The sequence below is a fragment of the Pygocentrus nattereri genome, chromosome 5 (assembly GCF_015220715.1).
Source record: "Pygocentrus nattereri isolate fPygNat1 chromosome 5, fPygNat1.pri, whole genome shotgun sequence".
NCBI classification, from domain to species: Eukaryota; Metazoa; Chordata; class Actinopteri; order Characiformes; family Serrasalmidae; genus Pygocentrus; species Pygocentrus nattereri.
The window spans coordinates 43,165,628-43,178,767 of record NC_051215.1 but is presented as its reverse complement, the minus strand read 5'-3'; the positions used below and the strand labels follow the sequence as shown (position 1 = coordinate 43,178,767).

The following is a 13,140-nucleotide window of genomic DNA, read 5'->3' as shown; positions in this document are numbered from 1 at the left end:
GTTTGTTGACAAAACAAGACATCTGTGTCAGTGAGACTTAAGTATTTAATTGTTCCATGAGTAGTTCAGTTTTCAGTTTGTAAGTTCAGTTCCAAGTTTCAGTCTGACTGTGTAAACATCTTATAGTTTGTGTGATGGAGTCTCTGAATAAGACTCTCAAATACTGGTCTCACCATTGCTCTCCATTGATTTTTCAAAATTTCTGGTTGAGATGCAAAGAAAGTCCTTCAAAGTAGTTTGATGTGAAATAATTTTTTTGGGAGAAACTTACTGACACACATTTCTTTATAGTGTGCTGGAAGGAACCTGGGGTCATGATGTCTTCAACACAAATATAGCCATTTCATTTTTATTTTATTTTAAAATAATAATCTGTAAGCTTACAAGTGTCTTCTGAGTTTTTGTATGTAATGTTCTTAGGAGGACTTCCCTGCATTTACCACTCCTCCATGAATTAATTAAAAATATGTTTTAGGCCAAAGCCTTATCTCAGCATAGGCAGCATATTTGTGACTGTTTGCAAATGACCCTGAATAAATTTTACATCATAACCATTTGATTACGCAGAAATTTTGAAAAATGGTGTGTGCCTGTGTGAACGCTCTAATGGGAGATTGTACATTATTCTGTTTGTATATGCATGTTTGTTCAGTAGGATCACCTGCAGAGCAGGGGGAGTGTGTGGTACTATTAGCTGACAGGATGTTGCTGGAGATGCCGTTAGAAGCTCTGGCAGTTCTGCAGGGGGATGGAATCAGCTCAGTGTCCCGGGATTTCTCTCTGCAGGTCTTCCACACACGCCTCCAGAGAGAACAGCCAGGTAAGGCAGCAGCAGGATCACCCTTGGACACAGGTCGAACCATTGGACACTTTTCCACTTTGCCTCAGTCCATCATAAATGAACTTGTGCCCAGAGTAGGCAGCAGCATATCTAGATGCTGTTTATATATGGTCCCTTCTTTGCATGGCAGAGTTTTAACTTGCAATTTCAGAAGTGTTGCTGAGCCCATGCAGTAATTTCCACAGCCAGACAGTGTTGAGTTTTGCCCTTGTCCCTTGTGTGCTGTGTTTTCTCTGATATGTTGTCTTTGGACTATTGCAGTAGTAATAGTACAAAGATTCTAAAATGAGATTCCAAAACTTTACAACCTCAAGAATTCCCAGAAAATTCAATGTTCTAGGGAAGGTGGTATTCCAAATGTGACAATGATATATGAGTTGGAATTTCACTGGAAATCTTCTTTAGGGTGTTGTGTGTAATTAGCTGTCGAAAAGAGCTAACCCTACTGCTGTTGGAAATGTCAGGTTGTAGAAGACTCCATGTAAATTTATTACATGTTTGATGGGTTCACATCTTGGTTTCACCCTGCTGTCTAAACAGAAGAAGGATTCTCACTTGGACAGAGCTGTCATATTTACACTCAGACTTAATGGAAATGCCCTACAGATTCCAATTTGTTTGAAGCTAGTTACTTGTATAGTTTCAGTCTTTACTGTGACTTTACTGAATTAAGAACAAGCAAAAGAACATCTTACATTATGACTGTGGGTGGCAGAAGTCAGGAAGTATTTTAGGAAAGTCTAAATGCATCCTGAGGTATTTCCATCTGAAGCCTGTTAATCTCTTTCTACCCCCCACCACCTTGTTCACAAAACCACCTAATAAAAATGCCATGCTAATGGGAGTCCTCTAATAGGAATTGCACAGTCAGGATTTACATCCTCATAATCTCTTTTAAAATTCAAATGTGCCTCTGTGTACAGGGGACTGGAGGACTGGTTTTAAATTTTATTTGGGTAATTAATTTATTCCTTTCCAACTCATGTGCCCCTTGTGCGTGTAAATTGTCAAATTAAAAATGAAATGTCCTCACCCGCATTTACCCACGAAGTGTACGCTCTGACTCATTAAAGGCTGAAAATTGGGAAATGTACTATTAGATTGGGGTAAAATAAGCACACATTTGTCCTATTTATTAAAAAGAAATTGAAATGATTTTCTGTAAATAGGATTGAAGTGAAAAAAATGATTGAAAAAATACTCGTAATTGAAGGCATTACAGAAAGGAGTAGGTTTGTTTTAAAGATATGGGTACAGCATTATTAGTGCACTTAATCTGAAACATACTGAGTGGCCTCTCCATTCTGGCACCATTTACATTACCTTGAACATTTTAACTTAATCTTGCATGTAATCATAAAGTAAGAGAGTGAGAGAGAAATAACTGTTAACTGGGTCACTGAGTATATCTGGGACCCAAACAGTGCTGTACTGCATGACTTCAGACGATGTGTGAGCTCAGTGTGATTGGTAGGCTGTGGGTTGATGAAGCTCAAGGGAAACGTTTATCTTCTTCAGCTCTATATGTCGGGCTAACGCATCATTTAGGTCATTGTGAGTCCTGCTTTTACTTTTCAGCAAAACTTTATAATATGGATTCTTATACCATGAATGATTATAGAACTAATCTGTGTAATTCATCACTTATAATAAATTAAGGTTTGGTAATATTATGATTAAGCACTGTAAGTGGATCAGGGGAAGTTGTTGAAACAGGGGAAACTGGCCTGCAGTACTCAGGACTGATACATGCCAGTCAGAGGCCCCAGGCAAAACTGTGAGTACCACCCATAGTCACTTCCACAAAGCAGAGGATTTTTCTCTTAGTACCAAAGCCATTTTACTTGGTAGAAAAATATCAATCACCCTATCAGCATCATCCAATAACCGGCTAAATACATTAACTGTTTTACTATGCCAGTGTCCAAAGTTGGGCTATATGAATAATGAAGCATCCAATCAGGAGAAATTTGTATTTCTTAAGGATGTAAGAGGGGGGGGGCTGTACATACATATGCCAAAATACCCTTGTTCAAATAGCGTTTTTTTTTTTTAATATCCTATACAGAGAGCATTAAATATTAATTTATAAAATAAATTTAATAATAATTTCATCCTGTTCATTTAGTGTACAGTTCCTGATAAATTACTGAGTTTAATATATTAAAAGAACATAAAAGATATTTTTAAAATATAAAAAATGTTTTAAACATGGTTTTATTTTTTCCAATATGTTAAATTCAGTGAATAAACAGTAATCAGTCATTAAAATGTGCAGGACTGTGGTGTCTGTAGAGAATGTGTTAGCTTATGTTTTATGTTATGTTTGTATTGTTTAGGGTGAGCATTTTCTTTTCTCAGGACCATCTGCATTTACATCAGATTTATAATAAATGTGAATCCTGCTGATTAGTCAGCTTCTTTGCCCCAGCATCTTTGAAATTTCAAATGAATGATATTGTACTTTTTTATTCAAATGTGATCATGCTTGCTTTTCCAAAGGTTGGATCATTTAGTGAACTCCCCACCCCCTCACCCCCTCACCACCCCCAGTGAGCACAAATTAGGTTCAAATGAATGTGTCAAGTGCATGAGTGAATAGAGAACACCTGATGCAGATCAGACAGAAAGGCAATGCTGATGACAAGGTTTTTGAGAATGGATGTGTGTTTATGTATGTACATATACATGTGTGGACTTACAAACATAAGTGCACATATTTACATCCATGACATGTTTTGCTTCAGTAGAACAGCTGTAGGAATACTTTCAGGAACAAAAGAATTCCATACCATATTCCCTCCATTACCATAATTTTGACTTCTGTAGTTTACCATTATGTCAGGAAGACATAGGGCCCAGAGCTGCTCACCGAAGGGGCTGTTTGTTATTCAATGCAGTATTTTGCTTGGAAATTGCTGGATGAATAACTGTGTGGAATATAAAAAAGCTTATTTTAGCAATGAAATGTTTTGGGTTGACACAATGCATTTTCCTTCATGTTTTATTTCAAAGCACTGTGAGTATTTGAAGTTCTTTTTCTTTTCCCCTTTATTCACCCACATCCTCAGTCCATACCACATCAATTTTGCACTCATTGATGTGTGAATATTCTCTGCTCTTTGTTGAATTTGCAGATGAATGCCATGGCTGGCATGCACTGCAGCAGAACAACAAACAAACTTTTACTTAGCCACTGATGCTAAAGGTCATTTGCTGTTTTAGCGCTGAAGATAGATTTGGGGTTTGTTGTTGGTGGTTTCAGACAGGGCTAATGCTGTGTCATTTAAAATCCTCAGTCAGACGGTCATTTCCTGTTCTAACACTACTTCCTGTTGATGACAGTTGAAAGTGACCATAAAAAAGAGACCAAAGGTGGAAAGCCAGCCAAGGGGAAAGGAGATCAAAGCAAAGCCATCAAAGTGGTGAGTCAACTAAATGAATCTGGCAGCGGCTGATAGAGCAGTGGAATATTACTTTTACCTGTCCTCACAGCAGTCAATTATTTAACTGACCCTTCCTCTGCTTTTAACTCAGCCTCTCTCAATCAGTTACATAATATGTTTTTCCTAATGATACTGTGTGTTTGGGTGCCCAGTCATTTTTCTTTCCTGTCATCATGAACCAATCCCCGCGCTTTGCCTCTTTCCTTTGTCTGTACCTTCCTGCAAGATGCCCTTTTTATTTTTCAGATTCTAACTCATTCTTTCTGCTTCCTCCCAAATGCTGAAGAGTGTAGCTAATTCTATGATGGTGTGTTTACTACATAGTTGAAATTTTGTACATGCCTGGCCTTTGAGGAATTTGTAATTAATGTCATTGGTTTTTCTCATGCAGGTCCCAGTAAACCGTATCTTACCTTTAAACACTCTCCCAGTGGACACTCACAACTTCAAATGTATCCTCACTCTTTTCTATGAGCTCACTGTAGTGTTTTGTCATTTGGACATGTCATACTTCAACTTCCTTTTACCTATGTTGCTTATCCAGTTCTTACAGTTTTATTTTGCACTCTCATGACTGATTGAGCCGTCTTTTCATAGTAGATGGATGGACAGAAACACCTGTGGATTTTTTTTAAATCCGAGACTTTATTTTCTCCTTTCTCATGAAAGTTTCAAGTACTGTTTATCTGATGGTGACAGTTTTGGTGATCTGCCAGGTCTTGCATGATTATTATGAGTCCCATTTATACTATATCCTTTAATAATTTTGGAGGCTAGGTTCAAAAAGTACCTCTTTGCTCATTTATTTTCATTTGACTTTCTCTTTCCATGTACAAGTGAGTCATCTTATTTTTAAACTCTTCAGAAACATCTCCTGCAAAATGAACAACTTGTACTTAATGACCACTGACTGGAACTGAATTATAGAAGAAGGGTGGTTTCTGACTGGTTGCCTGTACTGTATATGTAATTTGAGTTTGGTCATGAAGATGAATTCCAGTTTTATCCACCATTAAAAATTCTTTAACACATGTTCAGATGTTGTTGATCCGCAAAATGATGGGGGAGACTGTGGTAAGTAGAGTCAGATGTTTTGCTTGGTGAATATGTTAAGAACCAGTATGAACTACATACGAGCTAATATTATGTAAATGCTATCAACTACCCAGAGGTTGTCCAGCTTGTCTGTCAGGCCAGCCTTTTATCATTAGTGAGAAGATTCATAAGATGTAAAATTCATGAGGTGCCCTTAACTATTTCGGAGCTGTGAGAATGAGAAACTTCTTCACAAGTGTGAAGAGTGTTGTAGATGCCTGAGAAAGTTTTTGAATATATGTTAATGATGTGTTATTAGTTCTAGTAGTTGTATCTCAGTGTTTTACTTCCCATGACTACAGTACATACAGTAATTTCTGAGGGACAATGACTAGATCACTGATCAAGTGATATGATTAAATAAATTAACATAATCCCTCAGTAGTGTTCTGAATTGTTTCACTGGCAGTAATTTATGCTCATTTGTAACATGTTGTAGAATTGCTGGAGCACTATAAACAGAACTTGTGCTGTGGGCTAAGAAATGATGACTTATGGTGATGTGTCCGATAGATGGGGATGCTCATAATGTCCCTTTTGATGTTCCAGTGGGACATTTGAAGCAAAATGTTCATACTTTTTATATAATGAGCTGTGTAAATATTACATGTTGCAGAAATAACCAGAGTTTAAATGTATGGAAATCGATTATATCTACTCCCAAACTTTGTGTGGTTGCATGTCCTGATCCTGATATCCTTAATCCTGCTTGAAATAGGGCTTTTTTGGTTTTGGAGATGATGTTCAATGACAGAAACTGTCCATTACATGTAGCACAGTAAATACTCAAAACAAAAAGCAAAGAGCAAAATTGATTTTTGATGTTGTATGTAGAATATCCATAAATGTGAGCCAAAAGGCCAAAACAACCAATGTAAATCAGAGAAGAAGGCATTGTAGATTCTCCTAACAGTCCAGTAAATGTTCTTGACACAACGGTGGAACAAGAGTTAAAAAATGATTATGGGATCTCACATGATAGCATGCTTTTATACTATTTTGAGAGCTTGACTAACCTATAAAATCATTGTTTGGCTCAAACTATAAGCACAACCTCACTCTAATCGTGATATTTTATTGTATTGCACTCAGAGGACAGATTTGAGTTCCCATTAATGAGGAATTCCCTTATAGCTCCTGCCATTTGTGCAAACCACAAATGATCTAGTCCACTAGCCTGGATTGTTTATCCAAGTCCTCAGGGACTCTTTGTCTCTTGCAAGCCTTGATGGAACACAACTCTCTGAGGAATTAAAATGAAGTCATCCATTCCATTAAATTATATACCTTTACTTTGTTATTGTGAATATATGAAGCACTTCTCGTTTAGCAATCCTTGTGCTATCTCATTCTGTCCTGACTGCCTCATCAGACAGCACTGGCTGTAAAGAACACAACTACTAGAAGCTAAATGACTAATAGAACAGTAGCCTTGTATGGATTTAGTTGGGCTCATGTTTATGTTGATTGACCTCTTCTTGCCCTTGCTGTAATTGAAAATGTCATAGGACAGTGGTAGTCCTGCACCTAGCTGGATTTATAATACCATGTCTGCAGCACTTTTATGTGAGATGTCTGCAGTGGTTTTACTGCAGAAAGCTGTTTGAGCCCAGGCAGCCTCTCACTATGATTAATGCTCTGTTAGAAAAACAGTGGGGTGTGGCCATAACACACCACCCTCCCTATTTCCAACTACCATCATGCACTTGGGCTTGGAGATTTTAAATGGATAATTCCCCTTTGAAAAACATTTCCCAAACATTTTTATTTAATCATTTTGTACTTACCTGACTTTGATGCCCACATGCGGTCTGAAGAGATTTTGTAGAAGTCTCGGTCTTGTAACGGTCTCGTCATTGTTTGGAGTCTCAGTCTCAGGGTAAGCTGGACTGGAAATTGTTCTGGAGACCAGCCGAGTGCCTCAGTCTGAGGCAACTGGAAACTGAACTTTTTTATCTATCGAAATTGAATATCAACAAAACCTTCATACAGAATAAAACAGTCCTTTCTTTGCACATTTAAATACAATTTACTGCTGGTTGAGGTTGGTTTGACAATTCAGACATCCTCTGAAGGCAGATTAGAATGTTGTTGCTATTATTACATTTTTTAAAATTTAATTAATAATAAAGTATGTGTGTTGTTTGATTAATATGCAGTTGACTTTAGCTAGTGATTCTAAATAAATGTTAGAGAAAAAGGGACAGAGAATAATGTTACGCTCATTTACTTCCAGACATTACAGTGCAAAGCTGGACTAGAGTCATGTATAAAGAATGATAGAGAAAGTACAACAAACTACAAACAAATTTCATCATTTCATTTTTTCTTTTTATTTTTATATTCTGAAAAATACTTAATCTGGTCTGGGTCTCCTGGACTTGGGCACTTCTAGTCTCGGACATTACTGCTAAACTTTTCTGAAGAGCAGTTGGTGCTAGGCTGATCTTAGCTTTAGTAGAGAGAGGATTTGGGAAACTGTTACCCCAAATGAAATGAATACTTTCCATAAAAGACAGTACATGTCTAGTTAGTGTTGCTTTAGAGGTCTGGCCTCTAATGCCTGATCTTACAGGAACGATTTTGCAGTGAAATCCTCCTTTAATTGTGTATTTCTTCCTTACTTTTTCCATTTACCAGATTCTATTCATCAGAAAATTAATAAACTTTTCCTGATTTGACCTTTGTGTGTTACACTGAGAGAACAGTAAACTACACAAGGCAGTGGTTCTTCATGACCAAGATTAAAAACCACTGATCTGTGCAGAGGTGGGTAATTCAGGTCCTGAGAGTAAAAGGCCTGCCCACATTTGCTGCTGGTTCAAGCTAACAAGAAAAGCCAGGCAGTTAAAACTAAATCCACCTCTGGATCGGTGTCATAAGCTACATTCCCATTCATTTGTTATGGGAATAGTAATGCATACAGTGTGTAAGTGACAGGAATAAGTGGAATTACATTCTATTGTTTGATGGGTTTTCCATCCCGCAGAATGGAGCAGTCCAGCAGAGAGAATGAGGAAAACTCTAGAGATGTACTCTCAGCAGTTCACACCTCTCTGGGATGGGATCATTGGCAGTGAGCATGTCTGCAGGTGAAGGTTTACCTTTGGCAACACAGAAGAATGCACAATCCACTTAGCCAAATTTACCACACCTTTCTGATGTTTGCTCTCTGTAACGGTTTATATGATGCTGGTGATCTCTTTCAGTCCTGCAGATCTGGAGCCTCTGTTGGCAAACTGCAGTTCTTTCATCTTCTATGGCACAGAGCGCTTTCTCTCCCACATTTCACCTGCCAGGCTAGTCACCCTCAACCTGACTGGTATGTGCCCAGACACTTCTGTTTTTCTTTCAGTCTGCAAAGATTATGCTAGCTCTGTATTTCAAGTCAGACTCCTTATAAATTCTCATGTTTACTGTGGTGAAATGAGTGCTGAAGTGTTCTAACAGAGTGTAAATAAAAGCTGCCCCATGCTTTCATATTTCTGTATCATATGATGTAACAGTTATTCTGGATGCATTTTAATAAATTGTAAGCAGTCATATTTTTAAGGCCTATTGCTTCTTGTTTTGTCAGAGAAATGAGACAAAACAACAAGTCATACGTTTGGCTATCACAGCATGTCTTTGTATTTGTATGATAACGGAACAAACAAACTTTTTAAAATGGAACAGACACAGAGCTGTTCACCCACTGTGGTTGTGAGTGAATAAATTTTAGAAATGTTTTAGCTTTGAAACAGAACTTTTTAGTCATTTTACAACAGAGACATTCTGTTTTACAGTTTATAGATAGAACAGGCCCTGAGAGTATGTGGAGTGGTTCCTCTTATGCAACAGAGTGATTTATTGATCTCAAGGACCATGTTTATAGCATCATCAAAATTTCTGATTAAAAGTGAATCAGGCCTGCCAGACTTACATAAGTATGAAATGGAGACATTAAGCTATTTAAGCACATCAATCATTCATGTGCCTTGAGATTGCATCTATAGAAAAACCCTTGTCTTAGAAAACCACTTATTGAAAACCTCAATAAATTCTTATTGATACTGTCACTTTCCCACATGCAAGTGGAAGACCATCTGTTGATGCAGATAGGTGATAAACAGGTTTGACCAGAGAACATTTTAGACATTTCTGAACTTATTTACTTAAACATTCAGTTCAGATGGATATTGACAAAAGTATTTTGTGAGGAATGTTTATAGGGGATTTTATTTTTTTCAATATTGCCTTGGTTGATATTGACAGTTAGAGAAGAGAACACACAAGAGGCATTCACAAGAGATCCGCTATTGGAATATTACCAAGAACAAAAATAAAATGGTCATCTCTTCTATTGTCTTGTTGTAGATTATTTACTTTTGTGAGGTTTTTTAATATGCAAGTTACACAGATGCAGATTTCTGGAAGTTGAGCTGAGTGAAAGCATGACTTTTAGTGGGTTCATCTAACATAGTTGCATCATTTTTCACACACACATCACACACACACACACATATCACACACACATATCACACACACACACACACACACACACACACACACACACACACACACATATATATATATATATATATATATATATATATATATATATGTGTGTGTGTGTGTGTGTGTGTGTGTGTGTGTGTGTGTGTGTGTGTGTGTATATAAAATATACTTAGTGAAAACAGAAGATCCCAGACGAATTAACAGAAATATCTCATCAGAAAAGTGTGCTTTCCTCTCCATTTTGGAAGGGATCTGTGTATGTGAACAACAAGCAATGGGTAACTAAACAAATCCAAAGCTGTTTGGTCTTGTAACCCGGTAGGCTCTTCTTGGCCTTTGGCAATATACTCTTGTGATAGTCACACTAGAATCAGAACAGGGCTTATTGTACATTTTAAGTGTTGTCATTCACCCCAGAGGTTATGATGCAGCTTGTGGCCTGATTATTTTAATGGAAACCACATGAAAAAAAGCATTTGCTGTTTTTTGAATGTTCACAGAGGAATAGAGCAGAACTGCTCTCCCAAGCAGTTTTGTTTGTTCTCCATTCAGAACATAAAGGCCTTAACTGACTGTGGTAAACTGTGTAGACAGACAATTTTGCCTCTAGATTTTGTCAGTTGTAAATTTTTCTACAGATTAGTTCTTTATTATCAACTAATCTTCCTACATGAACTATCATATGTGGCCTACCAACTTTGCATTCAGTATTGTTTTTACATGGCTTTAGAAACTTTCAAGCAAGCCAAAGCCTTGTAGCCTTAAGTTTTAAAAAAAAGTAGGACAACATGGACCATATTGACAGTGCATCCCAAAATAGGAGCACTGATCTACGATCTGTTCTTGTCCATAAGATCATCATAAATAAGACATGAATCTGATTCTGAACTAGAACTCCTTCTCTAAGAAGCTTTGTGAAAATGGGTGAATAAAGCAAAGAACGCAAGTCTATAGTGTGGATCATACCATCACTGTCATTGTAGTTATTCAGCATGAATTTTAACTTGGTGTGGTACAAAGTCATGCAGTTTAAACAAGCTCATGGTTGCCTGTGCTGTATCTCCCTGTTTACAATACACTTCTTCTACAGAATGCCAGATGGCTATCCTCTTTGACCTGGTTCAGAACAACACTAGTATGCTTCGTCAGTCTCAACAGGATGTCCAAAAAAGGTGAGACCATGCACCGTGTGCCATCTGTGTAATATAACTTCAGTATAACTTCAAGTATCTCGTCACTAACTCCTTAAGGCTTATAGAGCACACGTGCCCCATTCTTAATTGGTGTAACATAATAATATGATGAAATGCCCACTAGCAGGCTTGATCACCCCTTTGTTTCTGTCCTTGTGCCTCGGCTATGCAGTAAGGCCCTCTTGGCTCTGGAGGCTCCATTACAGTGTGTGTATCTGCTCACTCTCTGTGGAGTTCACTCTGTAATGCTCAACCAGTGGTCCAGCAGCGCGAAGACTAATGCTCAAAATATGGAAGCCATCATGGAGAGTAGGTCTTTTACATGTTGGGGTAGATAAATATGCCAACACACAAACATAGTGAAACTCCGACACTTTCACACACCTACAGAAACACACCCAGTTCACAAACAGATTCATACATATTTTATGCAAATTTCTGCATGAATCAGTGGTTGAGATATAAACAGTCATGTAGAGTGATTTGGTGTGAAATGGTTAGTTGCAGAGAAAATACCGGTTGTCATGTCTGCAGTGTAATTCTAATGCTATTTAAAGTCCATCAGTGAACCTACATCTTTTCTTAGTTTTTTGTATGTGATGTTTATAATGTAAAATAATAGTATATGTAAAATAAATTTTCTTTGGACTATTTTCCTTACAATGCTCTACATGTACCTCCCCATGGATGGGTTTAAAAAATTAGTTTTAGACAAAAATCTTAAAACTGTCTTTAACAATGTCTCAGCCATCAGGCAGAATATTCATAATGATTTTATGTAATTATTTGATGTACCTTTTGAGGTATTAAACTCTTCAGACAGAACAATTCTGTAAATTTAGCATGTTTTTCTAGAACAGAGCATTTTGCACCAAACCACTCTGAATGATTTACATTTTTTATATAGATTTATTTATGCCGGAATTTTGAAAAATTGGTGGAGTGTCTTTTTAATGAGTGTTTGTATGTGCGTATATCACTCTTATGTAGATCTCTTGAAAAAAGGACTGCTGTCTGGCCAGTCTGTCCACACTTTGAGGAGGAGCGCAAGTGTTACTGAAAGAGATGTAAACGCTTTGGGCCAGAGAGGTTAGAATGCTTCTGTGGTTGAGTGTAAATGTGTTCAGTGTTCAGTTGATGAGTGTGTCTGAGCTAGTAATAAAAGTCTTGATTATTTATTGTTTATGAATCCTTTAATGCTCATGTGCCTTTTTCTCTTTCCCCCAGTGGCTATGTGTCCTATTGATGTGGACAGTGTACTAGGCTGCGGTTCACCCTCTTCTCTCAACTTCATCATCTATGGACTACCTAATTTAGTCATTACCTGACCCTCTGGGGCTGTTCAGGATTTAACTCCACACAGCAAGGAATGTTGAAAATAGTCTAATAATGCTATTGCCCCAGGCTCAAAACTTTGACACAAACACGTACCTAATAAGAGCTTTTTATTATTTTTCCAGAACTATTATTGTATTCCACTTTTTTCTTTTTTAAATTTGATCTACTTGTTTTATTACTCTCAATAAAAAATAATCTTTCAGTAGACTTTGACCACAGTGCTTCAGAGCATTTTAGAGGAGATGAAAAAGTTTATTTCAGTCACCTACAGCCTACCCAAAAGGTTTCTGGGAGAGTGTTTGAGCTTATGGAACATTCAGCAAATAATTTAATAAAGTAGATTTTAAAGCCATGGCCATGTCAAAGCTGGACTGCATTTGAGTTGATCCCTGTTCTATTAAACAGAATCACAAGTGTGTTTACTTAAGCTTCTAGAAGGGTTTACAGCATTTTTGTAAAAGCAAATGGGTATATTACTGTTTTAAAGGTGGGTGTGGAGGCATGCAGACTTACACATTTTCTTTTAATAGACTAACATATTGTTTCGTGCTTGTTTCATGGCAGTATGTGTCAGTATGTGGGTTACCATCTCTGTACCTCTCTATATCATACAGCCTCAACTGACACAGTAATTCCTATCGATTTTGAATTGTACGTATTTGAGGTGTGTGTGTGTGTGTGTGTGTGTGTGTGTGTGTGTGTGTGTGTGTGTGTGTGTGTGTGTGTGAGA

General features: G+C 37.4%; 1 protein-coding gene across 3 annotated transcripts in view; it reads left to right on the top strand.

Annotated features, from left to right (window-relative positions):
* The window catches only part of LOC108426857 (cilia- and flagella-associated protein 46), a 70,820-nt gene extending 58,045 nt beyond the window's left edge, over positions 1-12,775 (top strand). For 2 of the 3 annotated variants that reach the window (XM_037538275.1, XM_017696659.2), the window contains exons 50-59: positions 653-820; positions 4,187-4,266; positions 4,679-4,739; positions 5,326-5,361; positions 8,372-8,474; positions 8,592-8,704; positions 10,970-11,051; positions 11,245-11,381; positions 12,063-12,161; positions 12,300-12,775. In XM_037538275.1, the coding sequence (XP_037394172.1) occupies positions 653-820; positions 4,187-4,266; positions 4,679-4,739; positions 5,326-5,361; positions 8,372-8,474; positions 8,592-8,704; positions 10,970-11,051; positions 11,245-11,381; positions 12,063-12,161; positions 12,300-12,400 (980 nt within the window). In that variant the 3' untranslated portion in view covers positions 12,401-12,775. The remainder of the gene's footprint in view (positions 1-652; positions 821-4,186; positions 4,267-4,678; positions 4,740-5,325; positions 5,362-8,371; positions 8,475-8,591; positions 8,705-10,969; positions 11,052-11,244; positions 11,382-12,062; positions 12,162-12,299) is intronic. The other variant, XM_037538276.1, reaches the window with a different exon arrangement.
* The last annotated feature ends 365 nt before the right edge of the window (positions 12,776-13,140 follow it).